The sequence below is a fragment of the Erpetoichthys calabaricus genome, chromosome 9 (genome assembly GCF_900747795.2).
Source record: "Erpetoichthys calabaricus chromosome 9, fErpCal1.3, whole genome shotgun sequence".
NCBI classification, from domain to species: domain Eukaryota; kingdom Metazoa; phylum Chordata; class Cladistia; order Polypteriformes; family Polypteridae; genus Erpetoichthys; species Erpetoichthys calabaricus.
The window spans coordinates 4682103-4703176 of record NC_041402.2 but is presented as its reverse complement, the minus strand read 5'-3'; the positions used below and the strand labels follow the sequence as shown (position 1 = coordinate 4703176).

General features: G+C 40.5%; 1 protein-coding gene and 1 long non-coding RNA gene across 4 annotated transcripts in view; one reads left to right on the top strand and one right to left on the bottom strand.

Moving 5' to 3' along the window:
• Positions 1 to 21074, top strand: part of LOC114643693 (collagen alpha-1(V) chain-like) — a 519467-nt gene that overhangs the window by 379514 nt on the left and 118879 nt on the right. For all 3 annotated transcript variants that reach the window (XM_051931584.1, XM_051931585.1, XM_051931583.1), the window contains 3 exons: positions 10399 to 10443; positions 14698 to 14751; positions 18933 to 19040. In XM_051931584.1, coding sequence (XP_051787544.1) covers positions 10399 to 10443; positions 14698 to 14751; positions 18933 to 19040 — 207 coding nt within the window. The remainder of the gene's footprint in view (positions 1 to 10398; positions 10444 to 14697; positions 14752 to 18932; positions 19041 to 21074) is intronic.
• LOC127529105 (uncharacterized) overlaps positions 1 to 21074 on the bottom strand; it is a 152724-nt gene that overhangs the window by 49277 nt on the left and 82373 nt on the right. The gene's annotated exons all lie outside the window — the stretch shown is intronic.

Sequence of the window (21074 nt, the reverse complement as noted above, 5' to 3'; positions counted from 1 at the left end):
GTGGCTCATCAATTTTATCCCCCTGTAGTTACTACAGTCCTGCACATCCCCCTTATTCTTAAATATCAGCCCACCAGTACAATTGTTCTTCACTCCTCAGGCCTCCTCTCACTTTCCAAGATTCCGTTAAACAATCAGGTTAAAAACTCCACTGCCATCTCTCCTAAACACCTCCATGCTTACACAGGTATGTCTTCTGGACCAACGGCCTTTCCATTCTTCACCTTCTTCACCGCTGTCCTTCCTCCTTGCTAATCCATTGCACTTCCTGATTCACTATCTCCACATCATCCAACCTCTTCTCTCTCTCGTTCTCTTCATTCATCAGCCTCTCAAAGTCCTCTTTCCATCTGCTCAACACACTCTCCTCACTTGTGAGCACGTTTCCATCTTTATCCTTTATCACCCTAACCTGCTGCACATACCATCATTAAAAAAGTTGGAAGTTAAAAAGAAGATGGGTCCTACAAAAAGATAATGATCTGAAACACACTTCAAAATCGACAATGGAGTATCTCAAGAGGCGCAAGCAAATGGTTTTGCTGTGGTCCTCACATCTTTCCCAGCTCGGCCCCTCTCTGTAGCCCACCGGTCCTTTTCTCCCTCCTTAGTGTCCAACCTCTCATATAACTCTTCATACACCTTTTCTTTAGCCTTCGCCACCTCTCTCTTCATCTTGCACCTTATCTCCTTGTACTCTTGTCTGCTTTCTGCATCTCTCTGACTATCCCACTTCATCTTTGCCATCCTCTTCCTCTGTATACTCTCCTGTACTTCCCCATTCCTCCACCAAAAATAGTCATATAAAAATGATTAATACAAAATGTAAAGTAAAAGTACATTAAACAAATGAATCTTCACTTTACCTTTGAAAAGAGTCGTGTCTGGTGTGAGGGACACGAGAGGAGGAGGAGGAGGAGGAGGAGGAGGGTTATTGTGTAGGACAACGGAATCTCTGCTATCTGTTGGCTCACTGGAGTCTTTTTCTTTGTTTGCGACTTTAACAAGGAGCCTCTCCAATGACAGTTGCTTTTGCATCCTTTGGAGGATTTTGCGGAAATGTGACATTGCATTGTCGTTAAACAAATTCATCGCTCGCACACAAAATAAACAAAAGCCTTACACACACACACGTGGGCACAGTGCTATAGTAAACAGTATCTGCTCGTACGGATGTTGACTTTACGACTGAGACAGAGCATGGGAGACGATTACCCACAATCCTGCAGCGAGAGAGAGAGAGAGAGAGAGAGAGAGAAGAACCATTGGCTCAGTTGTGATCACGTGACACTCGGCAGACAAAGCGTATACGGACTAATCATATTGCACGACCTCGCTCGTTTATCAAGTTCAAATTTTTGCTCGTATTGCAAAACACTCACAGGCCGAGTTACTTGTAATCCAAGGTTTTACTTTATTTAAATTTTATTTTTTTTAAAGCTTATTTGTTTGCCCTTCTGTACTGTATGTGGTTCAGTTTGTGGTTCAAAAATGAGAAATTTGACTTCTAATGGGATATTACTTTTGCTGGGGTTGTGAACATAAATCAGATGTTTTGAGGAGTGAGGGGCCGAGAAGAGGTTTGAGAACGCCTGACCTTACGGGTAGCAGGGTATACACGAGGCTTGTCGTTTTGCACCATTAAAGTTTGAATGATAACAGAAATGAAGTTTATCTGAAGCTTGGTGAGATCCTGCTAGAGAATGACATTTAAATATCCAGCTTTACGCGTTGCTTTTTCTTAAGGAAATGACCATTCTGGATTTGGAAAATGCCTGCATACAATTAAACACTTTATTTCACCATCTTTTCCATTTGTGGCTCTCATCATCAAGGTTTTCCCTATACAGGGGGTCCAATGTGATGGGCAATTAAGAAGTAACTGCGATCTCGTAATGTTACATTTTAATTGCATATCCAGTTTATTGGACAGTGTGACATATTATTATTATTTTTAATATCACACCTAGAAGCACTGTTCTGTGTGGCAATGGGGGTGTACGCCTGGATCATCTCATTAAGTGCAGCCGTACAAGCAGATTTTTCATTTTTAAATGCTTTGCTTGTCTTTTTTAATAATAGCAAAATCATCCAGAGACAATAATTAAACATCCCTCCATCCGTTATCTGCCCTGCTTAATCCGATTCTGGGGTTGCAGCCAGCAAGGTTATAAACCATACAAATATTTTATTTCCCATTGTGGAAATGTGTGTACATTTATCAAAAACGCAACACTGTGACTTGTTTTGCCAGAGAGATCAGTGATAGGTCTTCTTCTTCTTCTTTCAGCTGCTCCCGTTAGCAGTAGCCACAGCAGATCATCTTCTTCCATCTCTTCCTGTGCTCGCCATCTTGTTCTGTGACACCCGTCACCCGCATGTCCTCTCTCACCACATCCATAAACCTTCTCTTAGGCCTTCCTCTTCTCCTCTTTCCTGTCAGCTCTATCCTTAGCTCCCATCACCCAATATACCCCTCATCTGTCCTCTGCACATGTCCAAACCAATGCAATCTCGCCTCTCTGACTTTGTCACCCACTTGAGTTGACCCTCTAATGTCCTCATTTCTAATCCTGTCCATCCTCATCACACCCAATGCAAATGTTAGCATCTTTAACTCTGCCACCTCCAGCTCTGTCTCCTGCCCATATAACATAGCTGGTCTCACTGCCGTCCTGTAGACCTTCCCTTTCACTCTTGCTGATACCCGTCTGACACTCCTGACACTCTTCTCCACCCTGCCTGCACTCTCTTCTTCACCTCTCTTCCACTCTCCCTGTTACTCTGTACTGTTGATCCCAAGGTATTGAGTACAAATCTAGTTTTATTTTATATAGCGCCTTTCACAGTGAAGGACATGTTTATCATATTAATTTTTGAAAATAGTTTGACAAATTTCAGTCTGATTTCCGAACTTCTCACAGCACAGAGACAGCCCTGGTCAGAGTCACCAATGACCTCCTGATGGCTGCTGACCAGGGCTCTCCATCACTCCTTATCCTCCTGGACCTTACAGCTGCATTTTCATACGGTAGATCATAATATTCTCCTTCATCATCTTCACCATACTTTCTGGCATTGCTTTCAAGTGGGTCAAGTCCTATCTTACAGACAGGACTGAGTATGTGGCCTTGGGGGATACTAAATCTCATACCCACACTGTCACCTGTGGAGTCCCACAAGGATCAGTCCCTTTAATATCTACAGTGCATCCAGAAAGTATTCCCAGCACATCACTATTTCCACATTTTGTTATGTTACAGCCTTATTCCAAAATGGATTCAATTTCATTTTTTTCCTCAGAATTCTACACACAACACCCCATAATGACAACGTGAAAAAAGTTTACTTGAGGTTTTTGCAAATTTATTAAAAATAAAAAAACTGAGAAATCCCATGTCCATAAGTGCACATGCACATGCAAGTAAAAGTTTCACACGTGACAATAAACCACAATTAAATAGATTGCTATTAATGACAATATGTTGATAGATCTTTATTGCATATAATTTTTTATAGAGTTATTTGGCCATCGATAATAACAATGCAATAATACATTATTTATATAGCATCTTTCCCATACTCAAAGTGCTTCACATATATTTAGAAGAGCACAACAGGAATAACAGCACTAAAAAAGATTAAATTGCAAAAATTGGATACAAACTAATATCAAACATGAAACACCAAATAATAGATTAATACATGGAACACAAAGGTCTCAGTATATAAAATAAGTTGTTAATAAAAAAAAAATCCAAAAATGCAATATGGCAGTCAAGACCAATAAGCATCCATCCATCCATCCATTTTCCAACCCGCTGAATCTGAACACAGAGTCACGAGGGTCTGCTGGAGCCAATCCCAGCCAACACAGGGCACAAGGCAGGAACCAATCCCAGGCAGGGTGCCAACCCACCGCAGGACACACACAAACACACCCACACACACACACCAAGCACACACTAGGGCCAATGTTGAATCGCCAATCCACCTAACCTGCATGTCTTTGGACTGTGGGAGGAAACCAGAGCGCCCGGAGGAAACCCACGCAGACACGCATTTAACATAATTTGTGTAAAGGTACGTGTTATGTGGTGCTGGTAGCCTAATAGAGTGTGCGATGCTGAGTCGCTTCCTCACGCGAGATTTGCTATTTGGTTGTCTCCTTCCTCGGACGCCCTCCAGTGCCATCATCACTGCTCTGATCTTCCACGGCTCCTTCCCTGAGGTGTTGCCATTAGCAAACATGAGGTTCCACAGGCCTAATGCACGTAATGTGGTGTGCTGGCTAAACAACTTGATTTCAAACGTGAAGGTTGCTGGTTCAGTTTCTACCTCTGCCCACCTTTGTGACCATGAACAAGTTTCTCGCCTGCCTATGTAACAATAATACTACTACCACTACCACATCTTTGGCACTGTAGGTGCTGGAATATGAAAACCAACAGACAAACACGTCACACATTGTGAATATTATCCATGGGTATTTAGGCAGTATGAATTTCCAGTTGCATTCTGGGATTGGTTCTGTGAGCAGATGTCAAACTTATTTAAAATGTATGACCAGGAACAATGCTGACGTGCTTATTAGTTCAACACTTGATAGAAGAGAAGCCTTATAACAAAACTTTGGCACCAATGTGAGAGAACATCCTAAACTCCAGCAGACAAATTAACATCAACAGGATCAAGAGACGCCAATCTGGGGTTAACCACAGAACAGCGTGGAGGTCAGGCCACCAAAATTAAAGAACAACCAGCCTGCAAATGACTGACCTGTTAACTTTTGTCACAAAAATGACCATAAGACGTTGAGAAGGTTTGGGGAAGCCACTTAATAATTGTTCCCGGCTGCAAAATTGATTCAAAAGAGTTGTCATGTTTACATAACAGAGTCCAAAACAGAACTGATTCTCTATACACAAGATGGCAGCTTTAAAGGCCAGTGGAGGAAGTGATGTCATCAGGACCGGAACCGGATGTGACGTCATTGACTGCCCCAGAGCCGGGAGGGATTTCCCTAGAATGGTCTGCAAAAGATCGAGAGGGAGAATTAGTGCACTTCGCCACCCCCTGGTCCGGCGTGGAATCACACGTACTCAAGCCCTTTAGTTGTCTCCTAAACACGCGTGCGTGACAATGTTTAATTCTTTGTGAAGTGAAAGGTATACGTACACAATTTAAAAAACTAAATCATTAATTCAGTCCGACTTGGAGGGTCCGGCCTCTGTGGTCCAGCCACAATGACGGGTCTCCTATTGGTTGTCTCCTTCCTCGGACGCCCTCCAGTGCCATAATCACTGCTCTGATCTTCCACGGCTCCTTCCATGCAGCTCTTTTGTCTGCTGTGTTCCCTGCCCTCACATATGGGATAAGAGTCACCACTATCTGCCATCACTTTCTCCAAATTCGTCAACTGATTCATGACAGCCTCCTTCCCGAAATTGCGAGTGGCTGCGAACTCAGGCCGAAAGATTTAAACGGATCTCGTAAGTGCTGCTGTTTAACTGTTACATCCTCTCTGTCTCTCATTCACAAGTGGCTCCACCCCTTCTGACATCATCTCTCTCTTTCTCATACTCCTCCCCATTTGATAATGTCTCGTTCTCTGTATGGCTCCACCCCTTCTGACATCATCTCTCTCTTTCTCATACTCCTCCCCATTTGATAATGTCTCGTTCTCTGTATGGCTCCACCCCTTCTGACATCATCTCTCTCTTTCTCATACTCCTCCCCATTTGATAATGTCTCTTTCTCCTTTTGGCTCCACCCCTTCTGACATCATCTCTCTCTTTCTCATACTCCTCCCCATTTGATAATGTCTCTTTCTCCGTATGGCTCCACCCCTTCTGACATCATCTCTCTTTCTCTCTCTCTCTTTGGACAGCATCACTTTCTTTGCCAGGCCCCACCCCTTCTAACAGCCAAAAACGCCATTGTTCATTACAATGATCTTGCATTAGATGCCTAATGTGTACTGTTGGAGCACCTTACCCAGTATTGGTTCAGGGGGTGGGGTCCATCCCGGCCATATCAGGCACCATGCCGAATACCCAGCTTTGGACGTCAGTTTACCGCAAGAGAAACCTCGCCCGTCAACTAACAAAACACTCGTTTGTGTTTCTCTGAGGCATAGGCTTTTAAACTATGGGTCGCAACCCATTTTGAGTCACGTGTTTTCATATTTAAGGTCACGTGATTCATAACTGTAATCAATGGGAAATCGTGCACGATTTGTGTAGTGACCTGTTAATAATAATAATAATACATTTTATTTATATAGCGCCTTTCCCATGCTCAAGGCACTTTTGCGGGTAATCCAGTATAACCAATATCCTTTGTGTGCGGTTCTCCAAAGGGGGACCTCTTGTCGGGATTGACTGTCCATGGTGATTCCTCAAGGGGGACTCGCAAGGATAATGTTGGGGCGACGATTCTTCACGGGCAACCACCACCTCCCAGGATGACTCTCAGTATCAATTATGGGGTCTAAGAGGCACAAAAAGGACACCATTATGTCGCAAGAACAAAAAAGTTTAAGAACCACCGCCTTGAGGTGTTGCCATTAGCAAACGTGAGGTTCCACAGGCTTGATGTAGATAGTGTGTTGTGCTGGCTAAGCAACTTGATTTCAAACGTGAAGGTTGCTGGTTCAGTTTCTACCTCTGCCCACCTTTGTGACCATGAACAAGTTTCTCGCCTGCCTATGTAACAATAATGCTACTACCACTACCACATCTTTGGCACTGTAGGTGCTGGAATATGAAAACAAACAGACAAACACGTCACACATTGTGAATATTATCCATGGGTATTTAGGCACTATGAATTCTGGGATTGGTTCTGTGAGCAGATGTCAAACTTATTTAAAACGTATGAGCAGGAACAATGCTGACGTGCTTATTAGTTCAATACTCGATAGAAGATAAGACTTGTAACAAAACTTTGGCACCAATGTGAGAGAACATCCTAAACTCCATCAGGCAAATTAACATCAGCAGGATCAAGAGACGCCAAACTGGGGTTAACCACAGAAGAGCGTGGAGGTCAGGCCACCAAAATTAAAGAACAACCAGCCTGCAAATGACTGACCTGTTAACTGTTTAATTCTTTGTGAAGTAAAAGGTATACGTACACAATTTAAAACACAATCATGAATTCAGTCCGACTAGGAGGGTCCGGCCTCAGTGGTCCAGCCACAATGAAGGTTCTCCCAATAGAATCACTTTCATGGGTCCTACGTGAACATTTGAACTCCAGACTTGGACCCAAATGCCACCTCCTAGACCTAACCACTGTGCCATCATGTCACCTAAAGGCACTGTTTTAACACCAAATGAATTGTCCTTCAGCAGGAATCCACATTCTATCATTTCACTGAGTATGGTGATGTGAGTTCCCCGCCGCGTTCTTCTTTTGATCGCAACTCTTCATTTTTGAGCGTGATTGCCTGACAGACCCATCGAGTCGAGCTCATGACCCATTCCAGTAGGACACTGCGTGACTGCTGCTTTGTGACAAAATGAAAATCCAGTCAATTACCCGGATGCTTTATTTCTCCCTCTAGAACGCCACGTCTTGACTGTTAAACGTGCTCCTGGAATAAACAGCGCGGTTAGTTCAGAGGCGACAGAGAATGGAATTCTGGTCTCACCTGCTGGTCCTCTTCTCTCACACTGTGTTTGTATGTGCCAATGATTAGGAGTTTAATAAAAACACAGCAACTTGATATCAGCACGTTTCTCTGACCCACTCTTACCAGATGTGGAGACTCACTAATGACCACAACTGGACTGGCATGCTGGTTAAAGATGTCACTGCTGTCACATGTGATAATATTGCGCCTGATAACTCTGAGCATGGCATCCAACTGTAAGCAATGGCAGCAGATTTCATTTTCTTATCTGGACGTCTCTGGACTCCTGTGTGATGGCAAATGTTAGTTTCTTTCCACTCAGGATAATCTGGGATCGATTGTGGATTTGCTTCCTGAATTCTGTAGAAATGAGTGAAAGCGTAACGAAAAATAACATAAAAAATGAGGGCATCATGGGATGAATTTGTTTGTGAACTGGGCCCACCTTGGCCATTTGCCAGAATTTGTTTTTGGTTCTGGAATAAAAGATTTGTTTTATTTGATTTAGGCTCAGCCGTCCTTTACCTGAGAGAAGAGTTCAATTTGAACTTCTTAAATGAACTTTTGTAGTAAACTTTACAATAAACACCACAAACAAACCACAGGTATACAGAATGTCAGCTACGTGTCAAATTCTAAAACCATCGACATGCATCATCAGAGCCGCCTGACAGCGTTATGGCATCACGCAGATGAATCAACCATTAGTCCTTAGGATTAAATGAGCTTTTTGTTTTCATTTTTTGTGTGTAATAAGTGTGGATATATGACATTCAAATGACATACTCCATATGCCAAAGTGTGCAATATTTCACTGAAACTGTACAGCAATATTGGAATTATAATAACATTCAAATACTCAGCTTTCAAACCAAACGATTAGCCAACCTGATGAGATTTCAAGGGCAAACTCTGAATTCATTAGTCAGTTAAATATAAGAGCGCTGACATCTGTCTATTATATAGTGCCTTTCACATCTATCTATCTATCTATCTATCTATCTATCTATCTATCTATCTATCTATCTATCTATCTATCTATCTATCATATAGTTCCTGTCACATCTATCTATCATATAGTGCCTTTCACATCTATCTATCTATCTATCTATCTATCTATCTATCTATCTATCTATCTATCTATCTATCTATCTATCTATCTATCATATAGTGCCTTTCTTATCTATCTATCTATCTATCTATCTATCTATCTATCTATCTATCTATCTATCTATCTATCTATCTATCATATAGTGCCTTTCACATCTATCTATCTATCTATCTATCTATCTATCTATCTATCTATCTATCTATCTATCTATCTATCTATCTATCTGTCTTTTATATAGTGCCTTTCATGTCTGTCTGTCTATCTATCATGGGAAAGGCGCTATATAAAGAAAATGTATTATTATTATCTATCTATCTATCTATCTATCTATCTATCTATCTATCTATCTATCTATCTATCTATCTATCTATCTATCTATCTATCTATCTTTTATATAGTGCCTTTCATGTCTATCTATCTATCTATCTATCTATCTATCTATCTATCTATCTATCTATCTATCTATCTATCTATTATATAGTGCCTTTCACATCTATCTATCTATCTATCTATCTATCTATCTATCTATCTATCTATCTATCTATCTATCTATCTATCTTTTATATAGTGCCTTTCATGTCTATCTATCTATCTATCTATCTATCTATCTATCTATCTATCTATCTATCTATCTATCTATCTATCTATCTATCTATCTATTATATAGTGCCTTTCACATCTATCTATCTATCTATCTATCTATCTATCTATCTATCTATCTATCTATCTATCTATCTATCTATCTATCTATCATATAGTTCCTGACACATCTATCTATCTATCATATAGTGCCTTTCACATCTATCTATCTATCTATCTATCTATCTATCTATCTATCTATCTATCTATCTATCTATCTATCTATCTATCTATCTATCTATCTATCTATCATATAGTGCCTGTCACATCTATCTATCTATCTATCTATCTATCTATCTATCTATCTATCTATCTATCTATCTATCTATCTATCTATCTATCTATCTATCTATCTATCTATCTATCATATAGTGCCTTTCTTATCTATCTATCTATCTATCTATCTATCTATCTATCTATCTATCTATCTATCTATCTATCTATCTATCTATCTATCTATCTATCTATCATATAGTGCCTTTCACATCTATCTATCTATCTATCTATCTATCTATCTATCTATCTATCTATCTATCTATCTATCTATCATATAGTGCCTTTCACATCTATCTATCTATCTATCTATCTATCTATCTATCTATCTATCTATCTATCTATCTATCTATCTATCTATCTATCTATCATATAGTGCCTTTCACATCTATCTATCTATCTATCTATCTATCTATCTATCTATCTATCTATCTATCTATCTATCTATCTATCTATCTATCTATCTATCTATCTATCTATCTATCTATCTATCTATCTATCTATCTATCTATTATATAGTGCCTTTCTGCTCTATCTCTACTTTTGTCTCCTACTGACAAACCAACATTGAGCCTCACAATATCTGAACATTCTTTAATTAAATTTATTTCACGTTAAAATAAGTCATCAGGCACACTGTTGTATTGTTTTATTTTATTTCCGTGAGTAGATTATTGTCTACAGTATTGTCTGCCTGTCACTTCTTCTTATGTCTTGTTTCTTGTTTCGTTTTCAGGGTGCTGATGGCATCCGAGGCTTGAAGGGAAACAAAGGTGAAAAGGTAGGTCTGCTCTTCTCATCACTTGCTGTCTTCCTCAGGTGGCTCCACGTTTCTGTCAGTTCAGTGGATGCCGATCTCGTCTCGTTGACGTTCTTGGAGATGATGCCACACCAGTTTATTAATGTCCACTCCTCATTAGATTAGATAAACATTTTTAATCTCATGGCAAAATTCAGATGCATACAGCAGCAGGAACATAAAAACAAGAATACAGACTCCTAGGACAGATAATTCATCCAATCAATAAATAAATCAAAATAAACTTTACAAATACATCAGGTGGAGGAACTGAATTGCCTGATACCAGTGGTAGAATAGACACCTAGAGGTCCTGCTTAGCTTAGCACACGGTGGTGGAATGAGCTTGTGGCTAAATGTGTTCCAAGAGGAAGATCTGGAAATCAAGCGTAGAATGCAGTCAGGGAGGACACATGGGGCTGTCATTAAGTGGCTGAAGAATTAATACAAGACAGAGAATTAAAATGTAAGAAGCAGAGGACAGACCAGCATTGTTGTGTGGATCAAAAACCTGATTAGTTAAAATTGTGCATGAAAGCAAACTTGATTGCACTGAAATGAAGATGTTCAGATGGACGTGTGGAGCAACAAATCCTGGTCAGATCAGAAATAGAGAATCAGAAGTCCAGGTAAAGTTGGAGAAATCCCCAAATAAAATAGCAGAAAGAAGGTTAAAGTGGAAAGGGCATATAATGAGAAGACAGGAGAACAATGTCATCAGAGGAATCATGGATATGGAGGAGAAGAGTAGTAGAATTCTTTATTGTCATGCATACACATAACTAAATTTTTTTGTTGGTAGGACTCGGCTTCAAGGCAGAATACTTAAATACACAATACACTATAAATAATAAAATAAACATAATACGTATAAAAGACAACAGCAATAAAACATCATCAAGTCCAGACTTTTCCTGAGGTAGTACGCCTGGAGAGACCACTGATCTGTGTGCGTGGGTCTGCAGGGGAGGATTACGAGGGAAAGTGCGTGTGTGTGTCTACAGGGGGGCAGGTTAGAGGTAGATGAAGATGTATGTGGGGGTATCAGCAGGGGCAGATGGACTTCACAGCTCTGGGGATAAAGCTGTGTTTCAGTCTGCTGGTATGTGTTTTTATGTTTCTGTACCGCTTTCCTGAAGGCAGTGGTTCAAACAGTCCATTTCCCGGATGAGTGAGATCCGCCGCTATACATTTGGCCCTCTTCTGCACCCTTCCAGCATATACAGAGTCCAGGTCTAGGAGAGGACTTCCTACGATCCCCTGTGCTGTTCTTACCACCCGTGCCAAGTCCTTCCTGTCCTGTGCTGTGCAGCTGCCGTCCCACACTGTCATACTTGCTTTCTATAGCAGATCTGTAGAAGTTTATGAGCAGCCGAGAGGAGAATCCAGCAGGTCTCATCTTCCTGAGGAAAAAGAGTCTTTGTTGGGCCTTCTTTAGCAGGTGAGATGGGTTCAAAGACCAGGTCAGATCCGATGTGACGTGGATACTCAAGAACTTGATACTGTATTGTCCACACACATTACAGGCTCCTCATGTATGAAAATAGGAGCATGTTCTGTTCTTCTGGACCTCCTATGCAGGTGCCTGTCATAAAATTAGAATATCATGACAAAGTTGATTTATTTCAGTAATTCCATTCAAAAAGTGAAACTTGTATCTTAGATTCATTCATTACACACAGACTGATGTATTTCAAATGTTTATTTCTTTTAATGTTGATGATTATAACTGACAACTAATGAAAGTCCCAAATTCAGTATCTCGGAAAATTAGAATATTGTGGAAAGGTTCAATATTGAAGACACCTGGTGCCACACTCTAATCAGCTAATTAACTCAAAAGCCTTTAAATGGTCTCTCAGTCGAGTTCTGTAGGCTACACAATCATGGGGAAGACTGCTGACGTGACAGTTGTCCAAAAGACGACCATTGACACCTTGCACAAGGAGGGCGAGACACAAAAGGTCATTGCTAAAGAGGCTGGCTGTTCACAGAGCTCTGTGTCCAAGCACATTAACAGAGAGGCGAAGGGAAGGACAAGATGTGGTAGAAAAAAGTGGACAAGCAATAGGGATAACCGCACCCTGGAGAGGATTGTGAAACAAAAATGTGGGGGAGATTCACAAAGAGTGGACTGCAGCTGGAGTCAGTGCTTCAAGAACCACCACACACAGACGTATGCAAGACATGGGTGTCAGCTGTCGCATTCCTTGTGTCAAGCCACTCTTGAACAAGAGACAGCGTCAGAAGCGTCTCGCCTTTGGACTGCTGCTGAGTGGTCCAAAGTTATGTTCTCTGATGAAAGTAAATTTTGCATTTCCTTTGGAAATCAAGGTCTCGGAGTCTGGAGGAAGAGAGGAGAGGCACAGAATCCACGTTGCGTGAGGTCCAGTGTAAAGTTTCCACAGTCAGTGATGGTTTGGGGTGCCATGTCATCTGCTGGTGTTGGTCCATTGTGCTTTCTGAGGTCCAAGGTCAATGCAGCCGTCTACCAGGAAGTTTTAGAGAACTTCATGCTTCCTGCTGCTGACGAATTTTATGGAGATGCAGATTTCATTTTCCAACAGGACCTGGCACCTGCATACAGTGCCAAAGCTACCAGTACCTGGTTTAAGGACCATGGTATCCCTGTCCTTGATTGGCCAGCAAACTCGCCTGACCTTAACCCCATAGAAAATCTATGGGGTATTGTGAAGAGGAAGATGCAATACGCCAGACCCAACAATTCAGAAGAGCTGAAGGCCACTATCAGAGCAACATGGGCTCTCATAACACCTGAGCAGTGCCACAGACTGAGCGACTCCATGCCACACCGCATTGCTGCAGTAATCCAGGACAAAGGAGCCCCAACTAAATATTGAGTGCTGTACATGCTCATACTTTTCATATTCATACCTTTCAGTTGGCCAACATTTCTAAAAATCCTTTTTTTGCATTGGTCTTAACTGAGATTCTAATTTTCCGAGATACTGAATTTGGGACTTTCATTAGTTGTCAGTTATAATCATCAACATTAAAAGAAATAAACATTTGAAATACAGCAGTCTGTGTGTAATGAATGAATCTAAGACACAAGTTTCACTTTTTGAATGGAATTCCTGAAATAAATCAACTTTGTCATGATATTCTAATTTTATGACAGGCACCTGTATAGGAGGTCCAGAAGAACAGAACATGCTCCTATATTCATACGTGAGGAGCCTGTAATGTGTGTGGACAATACAGTATCAAGTTCTTGGGTATCCACGTCACATCAGATCTGACCTGGTTTTTGAACACATCTCACCTGGTAAAGAAGGCCCAACTTCTTCCTCAGGAAGATGAGACCTGCTGGATTCTCCTCTCGGCTGCTCATAAACTTCTACAGATCTGCTATAGAAAGCAAGTATGACCGTGTGGGACGGCAGCTGCACAGCACAGGACAGGAAGGACTTGGCACGGGTGGTGAGAACAGCACAGGGGATCGTGGAATTACTGAAATAAATCAACTTTGTGATGATATTCTAATTTTATGACCAGCACCTGTAGTCCACAATGATCTCTTTGGTCTTGCTGGTGTTTAAGATGGGGTTGTTGGCTGAGCACCATAGTGCTAGGTGTTGTATCTCCTCTCTATATAATGAGTCTCATCATTGTCTGATATGAGACCCACCATGGTTGTATCATCCGCAAACTTCCCAGCCATATTTGTGGCCTGGATGGCAGAGCAATCATGCGTAAATAACATGAAGAGTGCTGGGCTGAGCACACCACCATTTGTTCAAACTGAAAATGGGTGGGCTGTATGGAATGGGGGGCCAGGAGTCTAAGAAAAAAAAATGGGGTATCAGGCGAGGAAGAACACGAGAGAGAAGAAGAAGAAGAAGGCGGGTCAAATGTAGCCACGCCACATGGAAAGCTTTAGTAGAAGATGATTGTTCCTGTGTTAATCGTCAGATTATTGCTGAACTCGTGTTTGCTTACCACATATGCCGACGATGGGAGGATTGTATTCTGTAGTGAGTCTCACACGCAGGTCCTCTCTTTAAGAAAATACATAAAGCGGCAAGTGGCAGCCCTGATTTAGCGGCTGTTTCCATAGCAACCGTCCACATTCATTTCCTAGACACACTCGGCGTAGAGAATTAATTCGACTAAAGTTCTCGGCGGGTGTGTGTGTGTCCAAGTACAATTTGTCATTTCTCTATTTCTCGACTTGTACTACTTTTGTGACTTGTTTCCTTTCGTTCTTTCCAGGGAGAAGATGGCTTCCCAGGATTCAAGGGTGACATGGGAATAAAAGGAGACAGGGTAAGCGCTTTGGTTTTCTGTTCCACCTTGACTGATCTTCTGTTTCGCTGGTAGAGCGGCATCACGCCATTAAGAAGCGACTGCTTGTGACTCTGTGGGTTACAGCAGAACAGGACAGGGGTGACTGGTGTGCGGAAATCAGATTTTAATGATTAAAGTCAATGAAGGCTTAACTGCTACATCTCTACGGCCACATTCTGCCTTTTTATATATTCTTGTAAGGAAAATAAAGCAAACCACCTGGTCAGCAGATCTGCAACTGAATAACGTCGAGGCACCGAGTGCAGTGATTACGCTGACAAAGCAAAAAGCGAAATCTGTCAAACAAGCAGAAAAAGTCGACTTTCAATATTAACCTGTTCTACAATTCGTCATCAGCGTTGTCATTTTTTTATTCTGCTTTACCAGGTGGGCGTCACTGCAACAGCACGCTGCGGCCACTAGGTGGCATACCAGACACAGCTGCACCACAACTGTCCCAGTTCAGTTAAATGGCTTTATCTTCGGCACAACACAGTCATACAGCGCTTCTTTGTCTACAGCTCCATTTGAGGTCAAGGGCTCACTATTAACTCCTGATCCACAAGTACGTCCGGCACTTAATCAGTTGCCCCCAGGAAGCATTTCCGGATAAGGCGGCATCTCAACGGTCCTTGAGCTGTCAGCATCCAAAAGCTCTACCTGGCAGCTCCCACTCAGGACCACAACTCCAATGCTGCTCCTACGGGTGCCTATACTGGGGCTGACCAGATGGGATGCTGTCACCCAGTGTATGATGGGGAATGTTCTGCCCATTGCAGGTAGTCACCCACAGTTCCAGCTATCCAAGCTCAATCAGTGTTTTCTTTGGTGGCTGCTGGGACGCTAGCTCTGGCGGAGTGGTGGCTCTGAGGCTAAAGATCTGTGCTGTGTGAATTGGGCGGCCCGGACACAGACAGGCAGACACATTTAAAGCCATCACCACACATTTATTTACACTATATACAAAGTTTAAAAGTGCACCGCCACACAAACCCCAACAGTCTCCCAAAGTCCAGGCTCCTCTTTAAGCCACCTCTCTTTCTCTTCTCACCAGGCCTCTCCTTGCCGCCTCCTCTCCGACCTCGTCCTTCTCCTCACCCAACTCCAGCCCTGAGTGAGGGGAGGCGGCTCCTTAAATAGGCAGACAGCTGATGACCACACCCGGCCACCTGCCACAGCTGGCATCCCAAAGGTTGCCGGTTCGAATCCCTGTCACTGCCAAAAGAGATGCTACTCTGCTGGGCCCTTGAGCAAGTCCCTTAACCTTCAATTGCTCCAATTGCTTTTATATAGTGCCTTTCATGTCTATCTATCTATCTATCTATCTATCTATCTATCTATCTATCTATCTATCTATCTATCTATCTATCTATCTATCTATCTATCTATCTATCTATCTATCTATCTATCTATTATATAGTGCCTTTCATATCTATCTATCTATCTATCTATCTATCTATCTATCTATCTATCTATCTATCTATCTATCTATCTATCTATCTATCTATCTATCTTTTATATAGTGCCTTTCATGTCTGTCTATCTATCTATCTATCTATCTATCTATCTATCTATCTATCTATCTATCTATCTATCTATCTATCTATTATATAGTGCTCTATCTATCTATCTATCTATCTATCTATCTATCTATCTATCTATCTATCTATCTATCTATCTATCTATCTATCTATCTATTATATAGTGCCTTTCATATCTATCTATCTATCTATCTATCTATCTATCTATCTATCTATCTATCTATCTATCTATCTATCTATCTATCTATCTATCTATCTATCTATCTAAACTCTTTATTTCACTCTATATAAATAAATATATAATATAATATCTATAATACATTTCTACCTATCTATCATCATGTGGGCTCAGGTGGCTCTGAGGCCAGGGATGTGTGCTGGCAATCAGAAGGTTGCCAGTTTGAATCCCGTAAACACCAGAAGTGACTCTACTACATTGGGCCCTTAATCTTCACCTGCTCCATCCTGGGTATGACGTTAATCTTCACCCAGCCCTCCATGTCGGCCCTCCAATCTGAAGGGAAAAACCTAGGGGTTGGTGGCAGAATTGGCACTCAGGCCACCATAAAAACCTCACAGTGTTCCACTCCATCTGAACTGGTGTGGTGCTGAGGTGTCACCTGTCACATGGTTGCACTCAGGTCCTAATCTGGGATGCTGCGTTGGATTGTCGTGTGGTGGGTGCAGCGATATGCTGTATCAGCGCCTGCTCCTTACGTCTCTCCCCTCTATACACAGGTACACGTGTGTCTTTCTAAGCACTGCACGGTCATTTCAGTTTGCCACAATTGGACACCAGTCAAGTTCTAGAAACATCTCAAGGAGAATTCATGCAAACAGGATGCACCTGAGCACCATTTAGAATGCGACCACCAGAGGGGGCTGAATATTTGCATGAAGAAGGGATTTCCGTTTTTGATTTGTAATACGTTTCACTTTGTCATTATGGGTTATTGAGTGTAGACTGAGGGACAAAACTGGCGAAACCTACAGCACAATAAAGTGTGCCGAAAGTCGAGAGATCTGAACGCTTTCTGAGTCCACTGTTCCTAATAATGTATGAATTATATTTGTTCATTCTGGTTTTTATTTTGTTACTGCTACCCTCAAATCCTATTCATGAATCAAACGAATCAGACAAATCAAACTGACTGATTCACCTGGATACTGACTGACTGACTCTATTTGACATATCTCAACCAGAAGTACATTTTCCGGACAAAAATCTTTGGGGAACAAACGTGACAAATTTGAGCAAAATTGTGCAGACAGACAGACAGACAGACAACGATGGCATTTGCTTTTTTGCACCTAAAAATGGATTCTACACATTTCAAAACCTCAACGTCCCGTAGCGCCCACCATGACTTCAGTTTGGAGGTCGGCATACTAAATGAACTGGCTGTGAGGTGCACCAAATATCCAGTAACCTTAGAAGAAACGTGAGGCGTGATTTGATGCTCTTTGTGAAATTCACTTCTTGTGTTATATTTCATTTCATCGTCTCTTGATGCCACAGTCGCTCTCTTAAAGCGTGTCACACACGTTCGCTTTTTTGTTTGCTGTGGTTTCACTCAAATTGTACTCCATACATCTCTCTGCTTTTCCTTTGACAGAAATTGACTTATGGGTGTTTCAGCAGACGCACTTAAATGTATTTGACAAGAGGGCTGTGTTATGTAAATCACTTCTCTTCCTTCTTTATTATGCATTCATTTTCCCCTTTAGGGATTTTTAATGTTGGTACAGAACATTGAACGCTCCGTTGAGATTGACTTGGTGATTTAATTACTTTGGAGCTCATTGCTGACTGCTTTATTGGTTTCTAAATATCAAAGTAAATCACGGTGTCCTCAACAACTGACGTCTTCTTACCTGACTTTTGACAAGTCCTGATATGTGCCTACAGTCCTGGTCCAAAATATCTCTGAAGATCAAAGGTCATTCATTTAATGGAGTCCTGTCCTCTGGAAAACAAATGACGATTCCAAATCGTCTTTCACACGCACCAGCCAGGATTGTTCCCTAAATTCATAGATGAATCCAACGTGATGCCCTCCCCTGATTAGTGGCTTCCTAACCATGCCTTCAATCCCACTTCCACCCATAGGTTAGGGTTAGGGTAAGAGTTTACCTCAAGGAGTCCCACGTTTATTTGGCACCCTAATGCTAGAATTAAACATCAACCCGGCCAGGATGTACTTCTGTCCGTGCTCTCCTTCCATTATGGTCTCACAACCAGGTCAGTTTTTATTCTTCATCCCAGTCGAGATGCCTGTCCATCCATTGTGGCATTTACAAATATGTATACACTATATATACCACGTATATATGCCAATATTTTAATTCCATCGTTATTCTTACTGTTTTGTCTGAATTTTGAGTGTTAAATCAACATTTAATATTAGAATGAGAACATAAGGTTAACGCAAATGATTTATAACCATTGCAGCAATATTCTGATGGTCAATGTTAAAAACAGTTCACTGCGTCGAGTCAGGTTCTTGTTCATGTACCCGAGTGCAAGATATAGAAAAGCAACATGAAGCTTCTTAGCGGTCTAATCAGAGCAGGCTTCACTCATTTTATTTTCCTTATCTATGTGTGTTTTATTCCCAGGGTGAACTTGGTGCTGCTGGTCCACGGGGAGAAGATGGCCCTGAAGGACCAAAGGGGCGGAGTGGCCTACCGGGTGATGCAGGACCTCTGGGTCCTTCTGGAGAGAAGGTGAGATTTCTATTCCATCAGACAAATATGAAAGGCACTATACAAGATAGATAGATAGATAGATAGATAGATAGATAGATAGATAGATAGATAGATAGATAGATAGATAGATAGATAGATAGATAGATAGATAGATAGGACCAATGCAAGGTAGCTATGTAAAAACAACATTATATAGTAAGCATGAAATGCACTATATGCATTAGATCAATAGTGTGAGGTAGAAAGAAAAATCTTTAGACACATGAAAGGTTAGGGTACCTGCTGATCACTCTGTTTAATTCTTGATGGCAAAAAGTAGAAAAGAAAAGGCACAAGAGGGTGCCAAAAAAAAGAGGATCATAGCACTCTGCCTGCCTATATGTCAGTTCCAAACTAAATGTCGATTTCTTGTGTGTTTGGCATTTAAGTGTTTGGCTGCCCTGGAGGGGGCGGGGCTTCTTGACGGAAGTGAAACAGAGTCATGAGCCTTCTGCTGTTTGAGCCTTGGAACTGCTGGTAAGAGGAAAGATGTAGTTAGCAACAGCGCCTCCTCTCTGCTTATGGTGATAAGTTTACCTATTAGAGAGTCCTAAAGATGTGCCCTAAGCACACGTAGAGTAGCAATAAGTAGATATAAAAAATACTGCATAATTATAGATAGATGTGAAAGGCACTATATCATAGATAGATAGATATGAAAGGCACTATATCATAGATAGATAGATAGATAGATAGATATGAAAGGCACTATATCATAGATAGATAGATAGATAGATATGAAAGGCACTATATCATAGATAGATAGATAGATAGATAGATAGATAGATAGATAGATAGATAGATAGATAGATAGATAGATAGATAGATAGATAGATAGATAGATAGATAGATAGATATGAAAGGCACTATATCATAGATAGATAGATATGAAATCACTATATCATAGATAGATAGATAGATATGAAAGGCACTATATCATGGATAGATAGATAGATATGAAAAGCACTATATGATAGATAGATAGATAGATATGAAAGGCACTATATCATAGATAGATAGATAGATAGATAGATAGATATGAAAGGCACTATATCATAGATAGATAGATAGATAGATAGATAGATATGAAAGGCACTATATCATAGATAGATAGATATGAAATCACTATATCATAGATAGATAGATAGATAGATATGAAAGGCACTATATCATAGATAGATAGATAGATAGATATGAAAGGCACTATATCATGGATTGATAGATAGATATGAAAGGCACTATATCATGGATAGATAGATAGATATGAAAAGCACTATATGATAGATAGATAGATAGATATGAAACACACTATATCATAGATAGATAGATAGATAGATATGAAAGGCACTATATCATATATAGATAGATAGATATGAAAGGCACTATATCATAGATGGATAGATTAATATGAAACTCACTATATCATAGATAGATAGATAGATAGATAGATATGAAAGGCACTATATCATAGATAGATAGATAGATATGAAAGGCACTATATGATAGATAGATAGATAGATAGATATGAAACACACTATATCATAGATAGATAGATAGATAGATAGATAGATAGATATGAAAGGCACTATATCATAGATAGATAGATATGAAATCACTATATCATAGATAGATAGATAGATATGAAACACACTATATCATAGATAGATAGATAGATAGATAGATAGATAGATAGATAGATAGATAGATAGATAGATAGATAGATATGAAAGGCACTATATCATAGACAGACAGATAGTTAGATATGAAAGGCACTATATCATAGATAGATAGATTAATATGAAACTCACTATATCATAGATAGATAGATATGAAAGGCACTATATCATAGATAGATAGATAGATAGATAGATAGATAGATAGATAGATAGATAGATATGAAAGGCACTATATCATGGATAGATAGATAGATATGAAAAGCACTATATGATAGACTGATAGATAGATAGATATGAAACACACTATATCATAGATAGATAGATAGACAGATATGAA